At 33.1% G+C, this 16,769-nt stretch overlaps 2 protein-coding genes across 2 annotated transcripts; one reads left to right on the top strand and one right to left on the bottom strand.

Annotated features, from left to right (window-relative positions):
• The first annotated feature begins 1,131 nt into the window (after window positions 1-1,131).
• On the top strand, window positions 1,132-7,088 carry LOC132047448 (probable LRR receptor-like serine/threonine-protein kinase At1g67720). Its single transcript, XM_059438492.1, has 9 exons — window positions 1,132-1,480; window positions 1,886-2,432; window positions 3,479-3,933; window positions 4,087-4,222; window positions 4,379-4,450; window positions 4,531-4,599; window positions 4,843-4,914; window positions 6,468-6,539; window positions 6,634-7,088. Exons 1-9 carry the CDS (start codon window positions 1,402-1,404, stop codon window positions 6,674-6,676), a joined length of 1,545 nt encoding a protein of 514 aa, XP_059294475.1. The 5' UTR covers window positions 1,132-1,401; the 3' UTR covers window positions 6,677-7,088.
• A 164-nt stretch (window positions 7,089-7,252) lies between these two features.
• Window positions 7,253-8,344, bottom strand: LOC132047456 (protein BNI4-like). The gene has a single exon (XM_059438498.1). It carries the CDS (start codon window positions 8,208-8,210, stop codon window positions 7,491-7,493), a length of 720 nt encoding a protein of 239 aa, XP_059294481.1. The 5' UTR covers window positions 8,211-8,344; the 3' UTR covers window positions 7,253-7,490.
• Between the last annotated feature and the right edge of the window lie 8,425 nt (window positions 8,345-16,769).

The following is a 16,769-nucleotide window of genomic DNA, read 5'->3' as shown; positions in this document are numbered from 1 at the left end:
ATGGCAGACAAAATTAAGCTTTTATGTGCTCGTCGTGCTTCCAATTAACTCGAATTAAGAATTTTACTAGAAAAATTTAAATTTACAAAGTCGAGTTTAACGTTGCTTCAATTATTTTACAAGTTATTTGTTTGTTCATATATTGGTAAAACGATTCAATCATATACTACTAATTAAAAGAATTGGGCTAGGAATATTTGCGCTTTGAGTCGCGAATATTTGTGCGTGCTTGGTGATTTTACATTTGTTTAAACAATTGGAACTTCTTGATGTTCATTTTCTTGATATTTCAGTATTTTTAAATCTTTAAGCTTCAACTGCTATCTTATACTTACTAGTTTTATATCATCCAAGTTCCATCTCGTTTCACACGAACTATATCACAACTCGAAATAGTCAAACAATTTAGAGCCTGCTTGGATGAGCTTAATTTAGGTGTTTTTAAGCACTTTTATAGTATTTAGGTAAAATAAAAAAGTATTTTGAAGCACTTCTTTTTAAGTGAAAATAACAAAAATAAACCAAAAGTCATAAGCTAACATTTCTAACTTATGACTGTTGGCTTATAAGTCAAAAGCCATAAATCCATCCAAACGGACTCTTATTCCTAACAACTACTGTATTCATCAGCCATAAATCCATCCAAACGGACTCTTATTCCTAACAACTACTGTATTCATCAAAAGTATCTAAATATTTACTTAAAATATTATGGATTCTAGAACCTTATGTAGCTTATATTTTACTACATAAGTTGTTTAATCATATTCAACTCTTCTTTCTCTTTCAATTTAGAATTAACTATCACTTTTTCGCAAATTTCTATCAGTTGTACCATTTTTCAACCTGAACTATCATCATCTATATAATAAACACACCTCGAAGCTAATTAGACCAACTATGAGATGCTTTCTTTTCCTACCTAAACTATCATCATCTATTCAACTAGATGTGTTTTAATACATAGATGACGATGATAGTTCAAATACAAAAAAGGAACAACTTATAATTTGCATAGTAAAACTCACAAAAAATGATAGTTCAGCTGTGTTTTCTTAACCATTATATCTTTTAATTTAGAAACAAAATTAATTTTCTTTCTAAAATGAAAATGAATTACCTCTAATCCGCAAATTGGCAGCAAAGTGAAGTAGGCTGACCTGGTTCATTCCCGCGTTCTTTCACCTAAAAAACAATAACCAAAAAATGGCATCACACCTTTGATTCTTTCCTCTTCACCAACTTCACCTCTCTTTCTCTAAACCAATTTCTATTCTTTTCTTCCTTTACCCATTCAACTCACCCCACTATTATTCTCAACCCCCTAAAAATCAACACTTTTTCTCTATAGTCTCAAAATTATCACATGATTCTTTGTTTCTTCAAACATCATCATTAACCATGTCCTTCTTCTACTCCTCTTTGCCTTTTTTCCTTCTGTCACTTCTTTTCTTCCCTTGTCTTTCTCAATCCCTTAGAGGTAAACCCCTTTTACACATTTCATCATTTACCTTTGAAAAAAAATTGATCTTTTTTGTCAAAGTTTTGAACTTTGTTTCAGGATTTCAACTTTGAAAATGGTATTTGAAAATTGGAGTTGTATTTGGACATGAGTACAAATTTGGAGTTGTTTTTGTATTTTTGTCAGTGATATGGAGCGAAAATTGTGAAAACAGCTTTTTTAGTTCTTCGAATTCCGAAAAATTCCAGAAAATTGTAACAATTCTATGTCCAAATAGTGGACATTAAAAGTTAAAACCATCCATGCCCAAACTGGCACTTAATCATTTGCCTTTGAAAAATTTGATCTTTTTTGTCAATTTTCTCAAAGATTTCAGCTTTATTTCAAGATTACAACTTTTCTTGTTTTTTCTGTTGATTTCAGGTGTTTTGATTGATTGTGGTGCTACAGTTGACTCAGTTGTTTATGAAAAAAAATGGGTTTCAGATACTAGTTATATAACAACAGGAACACCCAAGAATCTTACAGTTGAAGTTCTTGATTCTACACTATCAACTGTCCGTACATTTCCATTGAAAAACAATGTTTTCAAGAAGTTCTGTTATGAGATTCCTGTTTATCGTGGAGGGAAATATTTGGTTAGAACAACTTATTTCTATGGTGGGGTTAATGGTAATTTGAATCCACCTGTATTTGATCAAATTGTGGATGGAACATTTTGGAGTCCAGTGAATACAACTGAGGATTATTGGCATGGAATGTCTTCATATTATGAAGGTGTTTTTAAAGCTGTTGGAAAGACTATGAGCGTGTGTTTGGCTGCTAATAGTTATACGGATTCGGACCCTTTTATATCTGCTTTGGAGCTTGTTTTAGTATCGGATTCGTTGTATAATTCTACAGATTTTAACACTTATGCATTGACTTTGATGGCAAGGAGTAGTTTTGGGAACAATGGATCAATTATCAGGTGAGTTGGTTCACCTATCTAATTACAAATGCCTCTTTAAAGTCCTTAGGTTTGACTAAAGAAGATTTGTTTTGATTTGATTAAGTTGGTATTTAAGTTCCATTTATGATTCCTGAATTTCGAGATGCCAATTACAATGCAATTCAAATACTTGCAGTCTATGTAGAAGTGAATCCCATTTTAAGTGTTAAAATGGTTAACAGTTTGAGTGTTTCAATCCCTATTGACCATCAACTTATCCTGAACGTTAAGATTGTAGAAGTTTCTTACTTTCAACACATAAACATTTAAATCTGCTGTACTACGGTTTAATTAGTTTGAATAACTTCTGTGTCATAAAGTTTAGTTTTTTTCTAAGGAATCCATCTGTTGGCTTGTGAAACTAAAAAAAAAAAATCACGCAGAAAAAGAGAAAGAAAGAGTGAAATCAACTAAGACACTCCTAGGAAAAAAGAAGGTGTGAAATAAACTAACACAATCCTACGGAAAAACCCGGAAGCAAGTCGTATTCTATTCCACTATTCACCAAAATTATGAATGCCAAAAAGGTTCTGTTAGAAATCCATATTCTTAGCATTGTTTGTTCACAATATGAATTGAAACCATCGAGTGGTTAGGTTCATTCTTAGTGCTCATTTGAAATAGGTTTTGGATTGCAAAGCAATCTATCCTTTCCCGTGTCTCTCTTAATTTTATTACAAGGAAGAAAGATTCATCTATTTCTTTCTACCATACTATTTATTAGTTAGATTGTAGTGCCCCCTGGAATAAAATAAAAATAGAGGCTGCATTTGATAGAAAATTGCCTAGGCATGGATTATGCTCTTTGTACTAGCCAGATACCAGCCTTTGTGGGAATATCTTTTTGGGTACGATCCTGAATATTGCTTCCAAGCATAACTAAAACAAGAAAAATAGCACCCATAATATATATAGTTGATAATATCATCCATGTTTAAACAAACATGCTTCTTTTGGTTATGCTTCTTTTGGTTATGCTTCTTTTGGTTATGTTTATAATAACTGCAAGCATTTTCACCTGCCAGATATCCTGATGATGAGTTTGATCGTTACTGGGAGCCCTATGGACAACATTCTCCTGCAGAAAGTTTCACTCATGTTTCTGTTTCTGGCATCTGGAACTACCCCCCTGCAAAAGTATTTCAGACACGGCTCGCACATAGTCAGCTCGGACCTATGGAGTTATTATGGCCTCCGGCACCTCTCCCAAATGCAACATATTACATAGCTCTTTACTTTGCTGATGATCAAGATTCATTCTCTGGAAGAGCATTCAACATAAGCATAAATGATATACTGTTTTATCCCAACCTTAATATTACTCCAGCTGGCATGGTTGTATTTGCAAATCAGTGGCTTTTGTATGGTAATACAAAGATAACTTTAACTCCTCAGTTTGGATCAAGTATTGGCCCGTTGATAAATGCAGGAGAGGTTTTTGAAGTGCTGCCCGTTGGAGGAAAAACTCATACTCGAGATGGTAATCTGCTTTTCTTCTTCTAAAATCAATTTAACTTGTAGTCCAATGATCATATTGGTTAACTCCTTTCGGTCCAGATCAATTTGGTTTATACTTCTTTTTATGTAGATTAATTATCTCTGTTACATTAACGCGATATACTTCTTTCTGCAGTCATAGCTCTGGAAAGATTGAAGAAGAGTTTCAAGAATCCTCCCGCTGATTGGAATGGTGATCCGTGTTTACCCGTTCAGTACCAATGGACTGGAGTTACATGTGCAGGAGGACCACGAATTCGTGTAATTACTTTGTGAGTTCAGATGTCTCTTATTCCATGAGCCTCAAACTCCTCCCTCCAAAAAAGAAAGAAAGGGAAAAAAGAATAGTTTACCTTACCCCCAACTGAAATTACGCTTGTCCAGTGATTATATCCATTAACTTGTGTTCCTTTCTCTTTTGTCTGCAGAAATTTAACAAGCATGGGTCTTTCTGGGTCAATTTCACCTAGCATTGCCAGATTGACAGCATTGAGCAGAATGTACGTGAATATAAATTTCTTAAGTCATCATAGGTTAATGGATGCAAATAGATATCTTAACAATCTCTTACTTATCACAGATGGCTTGCAAATAATGATTTGACGGGATCTATCCCAGATCTGAGCTCATTGAGCAACCTGGAGAGTTTGTAAGTTACACTTTGGTTTCTTTTGTTCTATTTCCTAATGCTGTTGCAATAATACAGTTTTTCAGTATAGCCCAAGCTTTTGTGAAAAAGTAGAAAAATAAAAACTTTTGATCTTGTAGTTTTTCATACCACATAGACTTGGTGCTTTAGCATGGTAATAGGCTTCGCCAAAAAGCACGCAAGCTACTTCAATGTTGCCTAATTAGGTGTGTCTATTCCTAATAGCCTTGTCTTTTATTTCAGACATTTGGAAGACAATCAGCTTAGTGGAGAAATTCCGCCATCTCTTGGAAACATTAAGAGCCTTAATGAAATGTAAGTTTGTCTTTCCATAATAAAACAAAATGAGTATGATACGTTGTGGATTTGGGCATCCCTATTTGCAGACTACAGCCCTTCTTTTTTCCTCAAGTATAGCCTATGATGCTAGTACAAGTACTGTTTTTCTCAAGTATAGTAGCTATATGATGCTAGTATAAGTATGGTTTCTATAACCACCTCAACGGATTTGCTAGATATTCTCTCAGTCAGGGGAAGGGGGCAGTGGGGGGACACGGCGCCATTTGACACATGCTAAGCAAGGGAATTAGGATTTCTGGATGCTAGAAGTTAATTAACCACCTCAAATAGTGTCTCTTAAGTGGTTTTCACTTGGTATAGAGATACATTTTCGAAAAAGGTTGAAGCAGGTGTTTGAGAAATTTGTGTCAGATGCTTAATCTGATGGATGGTAGAGCAGCCACAGATCTCTTTAATGTGAGACTCCAGCTGTCAAATTGAGGTTGTCATCAATTGTCGCTTCCCCAAGTTTCTAAAATTGTCGGATTATAGATTCTTGGTTACTCTACAAGTATTCTGACTCAACTTGCTTGTAGAATCTTGATAGAGATTGTGGTGTGGATCCACATTTTTAATATTTTCTGGTCTATCCATTTCGAAAAGAATTCTCCATTTAAATTGGAGAATCTCTGAGAAGTAATAAACCAACGTATCCGAACTCATGAAATAGATGAGAACCATGCTTATTGATCTTTACTGGTATTCATTCGCCACCTAGTTCTAACATTTAGACTACTGCAAGAATTATGAGGTACATGAGGAATAGGATCAAAGAGCTTAACGGATGATAGTTCTAGTTTGGAGATGCAAGTGATGAGGCTGTTAGGGTGAATAGTATTTCTCAAACAAAAAACCCAAAGAGCTAGGTTACCACAGTTGTACATATAGCTCGAATATTTCTTGTTCGCTGCTCCAACGGGATCTTTATCCGAAAAATCACAATCTTTGATGTGCTGACCTTGAGTATCCTTGACTGCTTTAGACATAACTTTGCTCCTGGAATTTCATTTCACAAGGTACATGCTAATGCTGTATTTTTTTTTTCTAAGCGACCACAACAGATGTAATCTTTTATGATACCAAGTGAAAATTTACAGTGAAATAAAAGATAGATGAATTGGATTGCATGTGTGTCTGAAATATAGCTTCTTCTTTTTTCTGAAATAATTATACATATTTTCGGTCAGTTGAATATTAGTATATATCTGGCCATCTTGCACGTCATATTGATCCCAAAAGCATCATTTATAGTTCATCACAGAGGAATCAGGAAAACAGTTTTATCTGTTATTGGCATCATTTCACACACATCCCTTACTTAAAGTTCCAGTTTACATGATTATGTGCCCTAAAAAAATCTCGATGAAATATCTTGTGTCAAGATATGCAAAGACGTTATATCGTCATGTCATTGTGTACGTTGGTATATATCCTGCAAAGGATGCGATTGAGGAACTTGCTTGATGTTTTATAGGCTCATCTGATATTATGCTGAGATAAAGTTAATGACATAGTATTATTTTTTGCAGCTTCTTGCAGAACAATAATTTGACTGGACAGGTACCAAGCAGTCTTCTCGGAAAACCAACGCTGAACCTCAGGTAATAAATTATACATAGCAATTGTTTTTTCATTGCTTTTGCCTTTTGCTTTCGTTCAAATATTAATCAAATTGTCCGGTTGCTTTCTTTGTAGGACCACTCCTGGGAATCCATTGTTGTCACAGCCCCCAAAATGAGGAGGTTGTCCTTGCTCCTTTGGACATTGAGAAGTATAAAATATTCATTTTTTGGCATTAGATTTCAGAACCCACACATCTCTTTTTCAATCTTGAAGATTTGGTGAAAAGAAAAATCATGAGAGCTTATTTATTGGAACTCCGGAATACATTCACCAAGACTAAGTATTCAAAATGGTTTGCCAGCACATTGTCTACCCAAGTAGTCTAGTAGAATGGATTTTTGCTGTAATTTTTTGGTGTCCATAGCTGTATGTACAGTCATTGGGTTTTCAGTTCAATATTTTTCTCCTTGTGTAACTCAAAAAGTTTGTGTTTGATTCATATATACTGAAACTCAGTTGTATAAACAGTCTGTAACTTGTTTATTATGGAAGTGATGCAAGAGTTTTTCTGTTGATTTTAAAGTGAATTACTTTGTTCTGTTTCCTCTATAATGAAACCATCAATGAGACATGCACAAAAAATTGCAAAAAAGTAGTGTAAACATTAAACAATTTCAAAAGAAATTCAAGAGGCATATGCCTTGTTGGTTCACTATTTCTATGCATGAAAACAAAAGCTAGAAATGTCAGATTACAGTAACTCTTGAAACTAGATGGAATTAGCTTATGATACATTACAAGAAATGAACACATCAACATGGTAATTCATCAGATCCTATGACGAAACATGTAATCTAAACTCAGGAGAAGAAAGAAATTAAAAGAAGCCCCGAAACCAAATCAAATTGGAAAAAGAAAAACAAATAAAAATTAAAAGGAGACATGAAAGAACATCTCTACATAATGACCAACAATGGGAAAGTTCTTCTTCACCTCTCTATTGCTCTTCCTTTCTTAAGGGAAAACAAAGGTGGCCGTGCACTGTTTTTTCCCTGTGTGCAAATTGGCATATGAATCACAGGTCTAACTCTTAAACTTTCTGATTTACTTCTCTCCAATCCTTTCTTAATCCTCTTCACATTCTTCTCTTTGATTCCTTGACCTTTGCTTTTCTCGTGATCTGCTACAGAAATATCAGCAAGTGAACTTGAAGAAGATGAGGAAGAAGTAGAAGAAGAAGGTGATAATGAAGAAGCTCTTTTCTGCTTCAATCTTAACAACTCTTTCCATAAAACAGTGCATTTTGGTGGCCTAGGAGATGGATCCTCATCAATAAACCAATTTATTGGCCTAGTTTCTTCCTTGCTCTTCACCTCAGTATTATTCAATATTTCTTCCTCAGCATGTTCAGTTTTTAAACTAATCTTGTTGAGCTTTTCAGCATAATGCATTTGCCAATATGGACGTAACTTACCCTCGAAGAACAGCTCGTCCGCTGTGATCATCTTTTCGCTGGTTAACTTGTTGGAAAGGAACTCGAATTCTGCTGCACTTCGCGCTCTCTCTTGCTGATATTTTCGCTCTTTTTCTGCTTGTTCATTTGGAGTAATGGATATGAAGTTTTTCTCATCAAGAAATTCTGAAGAGAAGGAAATTCGGGGACTAGACGTAGGCTCGTCGGATCTAGAGGCACCTTCCAAGGAAACCATGTTAGTGTTACCAAGAAACTAAGGGGAGAGAAAGAGGCTGAGGAAATGTAGCTGGATAAAGGTAAGAAGCTAAGTTTGTTGTGCTTTATAAGGGGAGGAAATTTTAGAAGAAAGTGGTATTTTTGTGCTGCTGTAGTTGTAAACTCTTATGAGGGGTTCTTTGTTATTTGCTAGTAAATATTTATGACAGTGAGAATATTTAAACCAAGTGGTCTGGAGAAGGAGAAACAAATGAAGTAAGTTTATGTATTAGAATATGGGAACAGCACATGGACACCTTTGGAGCTAAAGACAAAAGCTTTTCTACCATGGCATCTTACTGTCTTTAAACTGATTCAAATAATCAGCAGTATATAGGACAATAAAGTGATTGTAGCTCCAGTTAAATGGGATGCGATCATATCAGCATTGACGCACCAAATCCCATCAGAACTGTAAAGTTAAGCGCGCTTGAGCGAGAATAGCATTAGGATAGCGGACCCCCTAGGAACATCTGCTTCTTTAAACCAAAAAAAAAAAAACTCCAGTTAAATGTATGGTGAATTGAGTAGACATTGATAGATTTTACTTCTGTTTTTGAACTTCTAGGAGACAGGAAGTTTCTACTTCTCTAGTTTGTTGTTTTTGCCTCACTGCTAATGTTTTATTTCAGGTTTTTTTTTTTTTTTTTTTTTTTTTTTTTGACTCTTTCTGTCCTGTGGTACTAGTAAAGATATTTACATTTGAGCTCCTTCAAATTTATCTAGTGGAGGATGGTCACTGTATTAGCAGGGGCGGGATAATCTACTGTCTTCGACTTGAACTATAATCCATATATAGTATTGCAGTTTCAACAAATATAAACTAAAAATAAGGATGTGAAGTTTAGTTGGAAAACAAAATTTGTTCTCTCTTCTAGCCAATTATTTAACCACTTGAACTTGATAATGCTTCTCCAAATTCTCTTGGTGAAGCTTGCTATTTTTCTTGATTAAGCATGAGCTGTACACAAGGAGAAGAAGAGGTGCAATTTCTTATTATTTTTTTGGTCTGTGTGTGTGTGTTTTTTGTTTTTTTTTTTTTTTGGGGGGGGGGGGGGGGGGGGAGGGGGTGCACCCCCACTCACCTCTAAATTAATGAGATAGGATGAATTTCAGCCTCGATAAAAAATGCTAGGTAATTTCTTGTCATCTAAGTCTTCGTATGTATGGTTATTAGACACATTATTTGTGAGAGATAGCACACATAGTGAATTAATTGAAGTGTGCTTAAGCTGACTGAAACACGGGACACCATAGTTATACAATAAAAAATGAAAAAAGGAGATAGGGTGACCCCTAGGCTATACTAGCAGTCTGCATGAACTGTTACAACAAAGAAGAGCAGCACAAGAAGACACAATAAAACTAGGAAATTTTCCAGGATAGTGGTTGAGTCAAGTCACAATGTACTATTTATCAGTGGAACAACATAATGGACCTAGTAAAATTATGGTTATAGAAGCAATCTAGGGATTAATTTGAGCAAAATAACGTTTGGTAAATTTGGATGTCATTTTCTCAGATAAGTGCCCATTATTCAAGAACCTTAGAGCAGTTTATTAAAATCAAAGCTGTTTTATTAGTGAAACAATGAGAAATTTTCTTGAAAGTGAAAGGTAAAATATAGTCCTCATCTACTTAGAAACAGGTGCAGCTGCACTTAATTTCGACTTTGACCATATATGTATACATGTAAATTTGACAAAACCTTATAGGGAGATTTGCAGTTTTAGTCCATAAAACATCGACAATTGTAATTTTGGTCCTCAGATATCTGGCTAAGTAAATTTAACCTTCAATGGACTGAAATGTGCACTTCTAATCCCTAAGTTTCCTTATTTCTTTAAATTTTAAATCCTCTAGTAAAATTCTGGCTTTGTCAGTGATGTTTAGTTTGTACATTAGTCCATTTTAGAGGGTAACATAATTTTAAACATAGTCTACAACTATAAAAGGGACCCAAAACATACTCTTAATAAATTAAAAATTACATATGTTTAGTCATATATCACAAGGATTAAAATTAAAATTAATCAATAACTAAAGTGCTATTATCTCAAACTTATATATATAGTAAAAATGATATCCATTCCGATTTCAACAACTATTTATCATAGATTTGCATATTTTGTAGCAGCAAATCATTATAATAAAATAAAATGATAATCAGGAGAATCAATTAGTCAAAGGGAGAGGGTGCTTTAGAAGTTTGACCCTTCATATAACCTAACAGAGAGTTCATAATAACATGGGAGGACTTCTAGGCATGTGGTCACATGAGTCTAATTTCTAAGCCATGTGAGACTCTGCAATTCCCAATTAAATCAAGTTAATGATCTTTCTCTCTTACATGACTATCCTTTGAAGAAGTTTGTATTTTGTTGGTCACTTGGTAATTTTCCTTTCATGCAAAGGGTAATTTTATCCTTTGATAAAGTTTACAATGTGGTACATATCATGTCCTGTTCTTGGAAAAGCTTACAATAAGATTTAGAACTTTTTAATCACCCTTATCTTAAAAAAAATTAAATTAATTTTTCAATCGGTGTCTGATATCGTATTGGGATCTGACTAAATTCAAATTCGCATTGCGAAGTTCCGCATCGGTCGGGGGCGGGCGCTAGGATTTAAAACGCTCCCTAATAAAGATAACTCTATATCTACTAGGGTTTGAACCTGAGACTTCTGATTAAAGATGAATTAATATTTATCGCTCCATCACAACTATGATTGGTAATGACTCTTATCTAATCAGTGACAGCTATGAACACTGGGTGAATCCTTTTCATTATTACATGCATACAGAGTTGTTATGACAAGTTTACTAGTATTTTTTTCTCTAAAGACAGAGTACCTTTGCACAATCAATGGCTCTGCTTAATTGTGATTAAGAAAATACTGATGGAGTTTAACAACGGCTCATATGATAAATCAATATAAAAACTGATGATCTCCGGAGATGGAAAAAATTATCATTTTTTTTTTTTTTAATGTTATCTTGGTCAATTTGCACATGTATGTTACTTATTATCTAATTAAGTAGAAGATATAAAAAGGATCCTGATGCAATTTTGATAATTATGAAATGATCTGTCTTTTCAAGTTTTGACTGTTGGAACCACTGAGGAAAAATGAATAGTTTACTCTTTATATGTTGAGAAATAAATTTATATGATAAAAAGTTGCATTATCAGACACAAATCAACTTGTATTTTTTAAATGGTACATACCATATATTTTATTGGGAATGTGTACTGAGGGAGGAGTTGAAAGATTAACTTGAGACTAGTATATGACCAAAAAAAAGAACTTAAGACTAGTATATCAGTGGAGATAAAAGTTCATCTTTAAAAGAATTTCAACATATTTTTAGTATAAAAGTGGATAAGGTTTTATATTTTCTACATTAAAGTAGAAGAAGCATCATGCATGTACAATAAAAGTGTTTCTCTCAGGTAAACATAGTGTCTGAATAGCCGGAATGAGAGTTCAAAAGGATCTATTTTAGTTTAGAAAGGTTAATACATATTCCCAAATTTCCCAGCTATAAACTTTTTTTGTATATTTGGAAATAGTAATATTCAATTTGTTTCAAATTGGATATCTTTAATTATTTGTCTTTGTAAAGAAATTCTAAAAGAAAAGTTTTGAAATTTTATTTTTATATATAAAAAATTCCAAAAAGAGGAAGTTTCAAGTACCTGGGGTCAGTTATATAAGGTAATGGGGAGATTGACAAGGATGTTACGCATCGTATTGGGGCAGGTGGATGAAATGGAGGTCCGCATCCGGGGTGCTGTGTGATAAGAATGTGCCGCCAAGACTTAAAGGTAAGTGGTGGTTAGCCCGACTATGCCATATGGGTGGAGTGTTGTCCAGTCAAGAACTCCCATGTTCAGAAGATGAGAGTAGCGGAGATGAGGATATTGAGATGGATGTGCGGGCACACCAGAAGTGATAAGATTAGGAATGTAGATATCCTGGACAAGGTTGGGGTGGCCTCTATAGATGACAAGATGCGGGAAGTGAGGCTGAGATGGTTCTGGTATGTGAGGAGGGAAAGAAGCAGATGCCCCATTAAGGAGGAGTGATAGGTTAGTGGTTGCGGGCTTGAAGAGGGGTAGAGGTAGGCCGAAGAAGTATTGGGGTAAGGTGAATAGGCAGGACATGGCACAACTTCAGCTCTCTGAGAACATGACCCTTGATAGGAGGTATGGAGGTCGAGAATTAGGGTACAAGGGTTGTGGGTAATCGTCCGCTCTTCTTTTCCGCTCCCCAAGTTTTCGTATTATTGTTTTATTTTCTTGTTTTGGATTTTTATTACTACATATTATTTCTTTAGCCTCGGTTATCCTATTATCTTGCTACTGTGTTTTCTTGTTGCTAATGCTTGTTTTCGTCTTGCTATGAGCCGAGGGTCTTCCGGAAACAGCCTCTCTTCCTCCCCAAGGTAGAGGTAAGGTCTGCGTATACACTACCCTCTCCAGACTCCACTTGTAGTATTATACTGGGTATGTTGTTGTTGTATATATTTTTGAAATAGCAATTTACTTGTGATTATAATGTTTAAAGATGTTTCTTACGTACTAAAAGATTGAAAAAGAATTATTTAAAAGATGAATATTACTCTCCATTTCAAAAAGAATGATAATGCCCGAAGCATGAAAAACAAGCATCTAAATGAACTTATCCGCTATAAAGATAGATGTGAAGGAACAATTTCAAATAGAGCGAGTAAATAATTACTCTATCCGTTCATTTTTACTTGTAGAAAAATAAATTTTCACTTTTATTTGTTCACTTTAGCATAATAAGAGAAAGACAATCTTTTTTTTCTTGTTTTACCCCTAACTTTAACTGTTAATACCCTAAATCATTTCTCAAGATATTTTGAAATGCTAATAGTCATGAATCTTATAGTAAAGTATATACTTTTTTTTATTATTTCCTTAAAGGAAGTGTAAAATTTATTATGGACACATAAAAATGATACAGTTTACGTTGGTATATCCGAGGAAAAAGACAACGCAGTAAAGACACCCTTGAAGTTTGTCACCTATTCTTCTGCCGCAGATTTAGATTCAAAGGGTCAAATTAGAAGAAAAAAAGGACTTAGGGCAAGTTCTCTTTTAATTTTATCAGATTACATATTCTAACGTACCAGTGGGTACAGCTGAAGCATTGTTGTATATTAGAAAGGGAAACACTAAAATAAGTGATTAAGAATTAAAAGCATGTACTACTACTAGGTACTATTGACCCTTAGTGCTTACCAAAAGTCTCAAATGCAAATTTTCTTTTATTTGTACTTTTTGGGAGTAGGGAGGGGGTTAGATTTCATCAACATCATAATTTTTTTCGTTTGGTAGTGGCTCGAAGGAATTTGGGATGTATATATGAATTAAGATATCGTAAATGGGGCATCAAACGTGTCGCTATATCCATAGAGAATTTGAACTTGTTGGCCTCAATTTGGTGCCAATTTATGACTTGAGGATTTCACAAATATTTGTGTAAGTTCTTTGAGTTTACACGGGCATAAATAGTTTTATGCATTTTATGGAATTCTTATTCAAATAACACGAATTCTTATTTTTATTTTATAAAGTTTATTAAGGGCGTTTCCAGTTTGAAACCTTTTGATGTCTCTGCTTTGCCTTTCCTTCTTATTCTCAAAATATTTTTATGATACCATTGTTAGGAAGCATATCAAATACGGAGTAATAAATAAATTAAAGAAGGGAGACTGAAAGGCTGGTTTCATGCAAAAGCCTGGTTGTTAACGTGAATTGACTATTTTTCCTTCAAATTTTTTGCTTAACTGCATAATTGGACTTCAAACCTAAGGGCAGTTTAATATAATGCACGAAACATCTCTCGTTCATACGTAATTTGATTTTGAGATATATACTAAAAAAGGTGTGTGAACACATTGTCCTTAAAAATATTTCGTCCCCACAAAACATGATATAATCAGGCATATTCTTTAGGCGTCAAGTTCTCCCGATGATTAACTAGGAGCAAAAACAATAAATTTCAAGAAGTAAAGCCGAGCTAATTTAAAAGACGGAGCATGAGAAAAATAGAAAGGGATTGGACTTTGAGTTTACCAAAATACTCTATATATAGCCACATGCTTCCGTGGCTAGTCAGTAAAACTCTTTAAACTTTATCTAATGATTAGTTAACAGCTAGTTTGTACTCAGGGGCAGAGCTAGATAGGGGTGAGGGGGTTATTTGAACCCCTTCGACGGTAAATTACACTATGTATATAAGATTAAAATTATTTTTATGTATATATAGTAGATGTTGAAACTCTTGACTTCTTCGTGTATTTACTTTTTCATATTTTTGAACTCCCTTAATGAAAATCCTAGCTCAGCAACTATTTGTACTAGCTAGTTTTGATTATTTCCAAGTTAAGTCAAAATAAGATACATTAAGTAGATAAAAATAAGGGACATTATTCATTTGAGATTCACTCATCACGGAGATGGACTGCATCCAAGGGAGTGTGATTTGAGCAGTCTATCCCATTATAATCATTATAATCAATAGCTTATTTCATGACTCAATTCTGTACTCCAATACTTCCTTGGATTTTAAGTGTTGATGGCAAAGAAAAAAAAAATGAATAATATAGATTTGTGTGGATAATGGACCTCTCAACATATATGGTTGGATACACCACGTACTATGGCCTCACCCACAATTTCTTTCGGCAGCCGTATTAGTTGAATAATTTTGAAACATAGATAATATCATAATAACAAACTTGTATTCATGATTGTCACGAGAGTTATGAATATTTTAATGATTCGAGTCCATTGATTTATTAAAATCTTATATTTGTCTCTGATCAACCAAAACACCAGATATAAGAGCAGTTTCACTTCTTCTCTTCTTTATAATTGTCCTTGATCTAATATACATTCTTTAAAGTTCATTTATATTTTAATTTCCAGATGTTTGAAACATCCATGAAGTGTTGGATCATTTTGTATATAGGACCGGATTCATATATATATATATATATATATATATATATATATATATATATATATATATATATATATATATATATATATATATATATATATATATAGTGTCGTTTGGCCCGGGCTCACTACATTAAAATTTATATTTACAACTTTTTTTTGTATTTTTTTTTTTTTGCTACTCTTGCTTTTTATTTTGTTTTTGTAACATTATATTAGTTGTAAAAGTAGTTCGACACTTTCTCAATGTTTCTAATACATTGAATCATATAAAAGTTTTTGTAAGTTAGAAAACAATATTTTTCTTAGAGTATATCTAGACTTCCTTTTTATTTTCAAACAAATGCATGCACTTTCCAAAGTTGCTTAAAATTTGCCAAAATGTACAATGACAAATAATATAAAGGGTAATCTAATAGTCGACTCGGTCCATATTAGATTGGGCGCACTCCTTAAGAAATCACTTATCCTTAGAAGCATTTTTACTAAATCACCTTAATTAAAGAGTGCCCATTTAATATGATTTTTTGGTTGTGTAAAAAAATTTACTTATCTAAATAATGATAAATTTGATATATAAAACTATTAATATCTTCTTAATTACATATAAAAAATATTTATTTGGACTAAATATAAAAGCTAAAGGTACCATATAAAAAAGATTCACAAAAATATTATAAATATTAATATACACCAATTTTAGGGACCCACATAGAAATGGACAAGAAAATATAGTGGAAAATGAGAATAGGCTAAGAAAGTCAAGATGAAAGTCTAACCATTAGTTAGAATTTAACTAAGTGACTATAAATTTTTTAGATTCCCCCTTATTATAAGTAGTATATATATATATATATATATATATATATATATATATATATATATATATATATATACGTCTTGTGTTACGGAAGCATGGCCCAAACTCAAAATATAGAATTAGAAATTTTTATTAAATAAGTATAATGTGTCACATTTTCTACCACATAATTAATTTAACATATTTGCAGGTTAATGATCTCTTGTTGATAATTTTTATAATTATTAAAAGTTCTTCGTCACACAATTAGATGATTTGAATGAAAAAATTATTTATGAGGAAGAACATTAAGTAAAAAAATTAGCAAATCTCAAAGGGACACAGTGATTCGATATCCTACTGACATGATAAAGATAAAGTATAATAATTACAACTTGTGAAGCTCTTAAATCAAAAAATATTTTCGTACTTTTGTGAACTTGTGAGAATGTGATTTTATTCATGGATAAAAATCAATTTGTTTTGATATTTGTAGACTTTCACTCGTTATTTTGAGTCAAGTGTTTATGCTAGTTAAATGTGATTTTTAACCTTAGTTTTAAATGAAATTCAAGAAATAACTAATATTTATTAAATGAACCTCAAGAATCAATAAAATTTTATTCTTCATATATACTCTATACTTAAAAAGATTAAATTTAGTTAACCAAACAAGGGATTTTAAAGATAATCCAATCTTGACGGATAACGTTGTTTTCATTTACAACACTATATGGCATAA

The sequence above is a fragment of the Lycium ferocissimum genome, chromosome 1 (assembly GCF_029784015.1).
Source record: "Lycium ferocissimum isolate CSIRO_LF1 chromosome 1, AGI_CSIRO_Lferr_CH_V1, whole genome shotgun sequence".
NCBI lineage: Eukaryota > Viridiplantae > Streptophyta > Magnoliopsida > Solanales > Solanaceae > Lycium > Lycium ferocissimum.
This window is presented reverse-complemented; position numbering and strand designations above follow the sequence as displayed.

Coding starts and splice junctions, on each gene's coding strand:
- LOC132047456 (XM_059438498.1), bottom strand. CDS start 8,210: ATGGTTTCCTTGGAAGGTGCCTCTAGATCCGACGAGCCTACGTCTAGT.
- LOC132047448 (XM_059438492.1), top strand. CDS start 1,402: ATGTCCTTCTTCTACTCCTCTTTGCCTTTTTTCCTTCTGTCACTTCTT. Junction 1,481..1,885: donor TCTTTCTCAATCCCTTAGAG/GTAAACCCCTTT, acceptor TGTTGATTTCAG/GTGTTTTGATTGATTGTGGT. Junction 4,915..6,467: donor ATTAAGAGCCTTAATGAAAT/GTAAGTTTGTCT, acceptor TATTTTTTGCAG/CTTCTTGCAGAACAATAATT.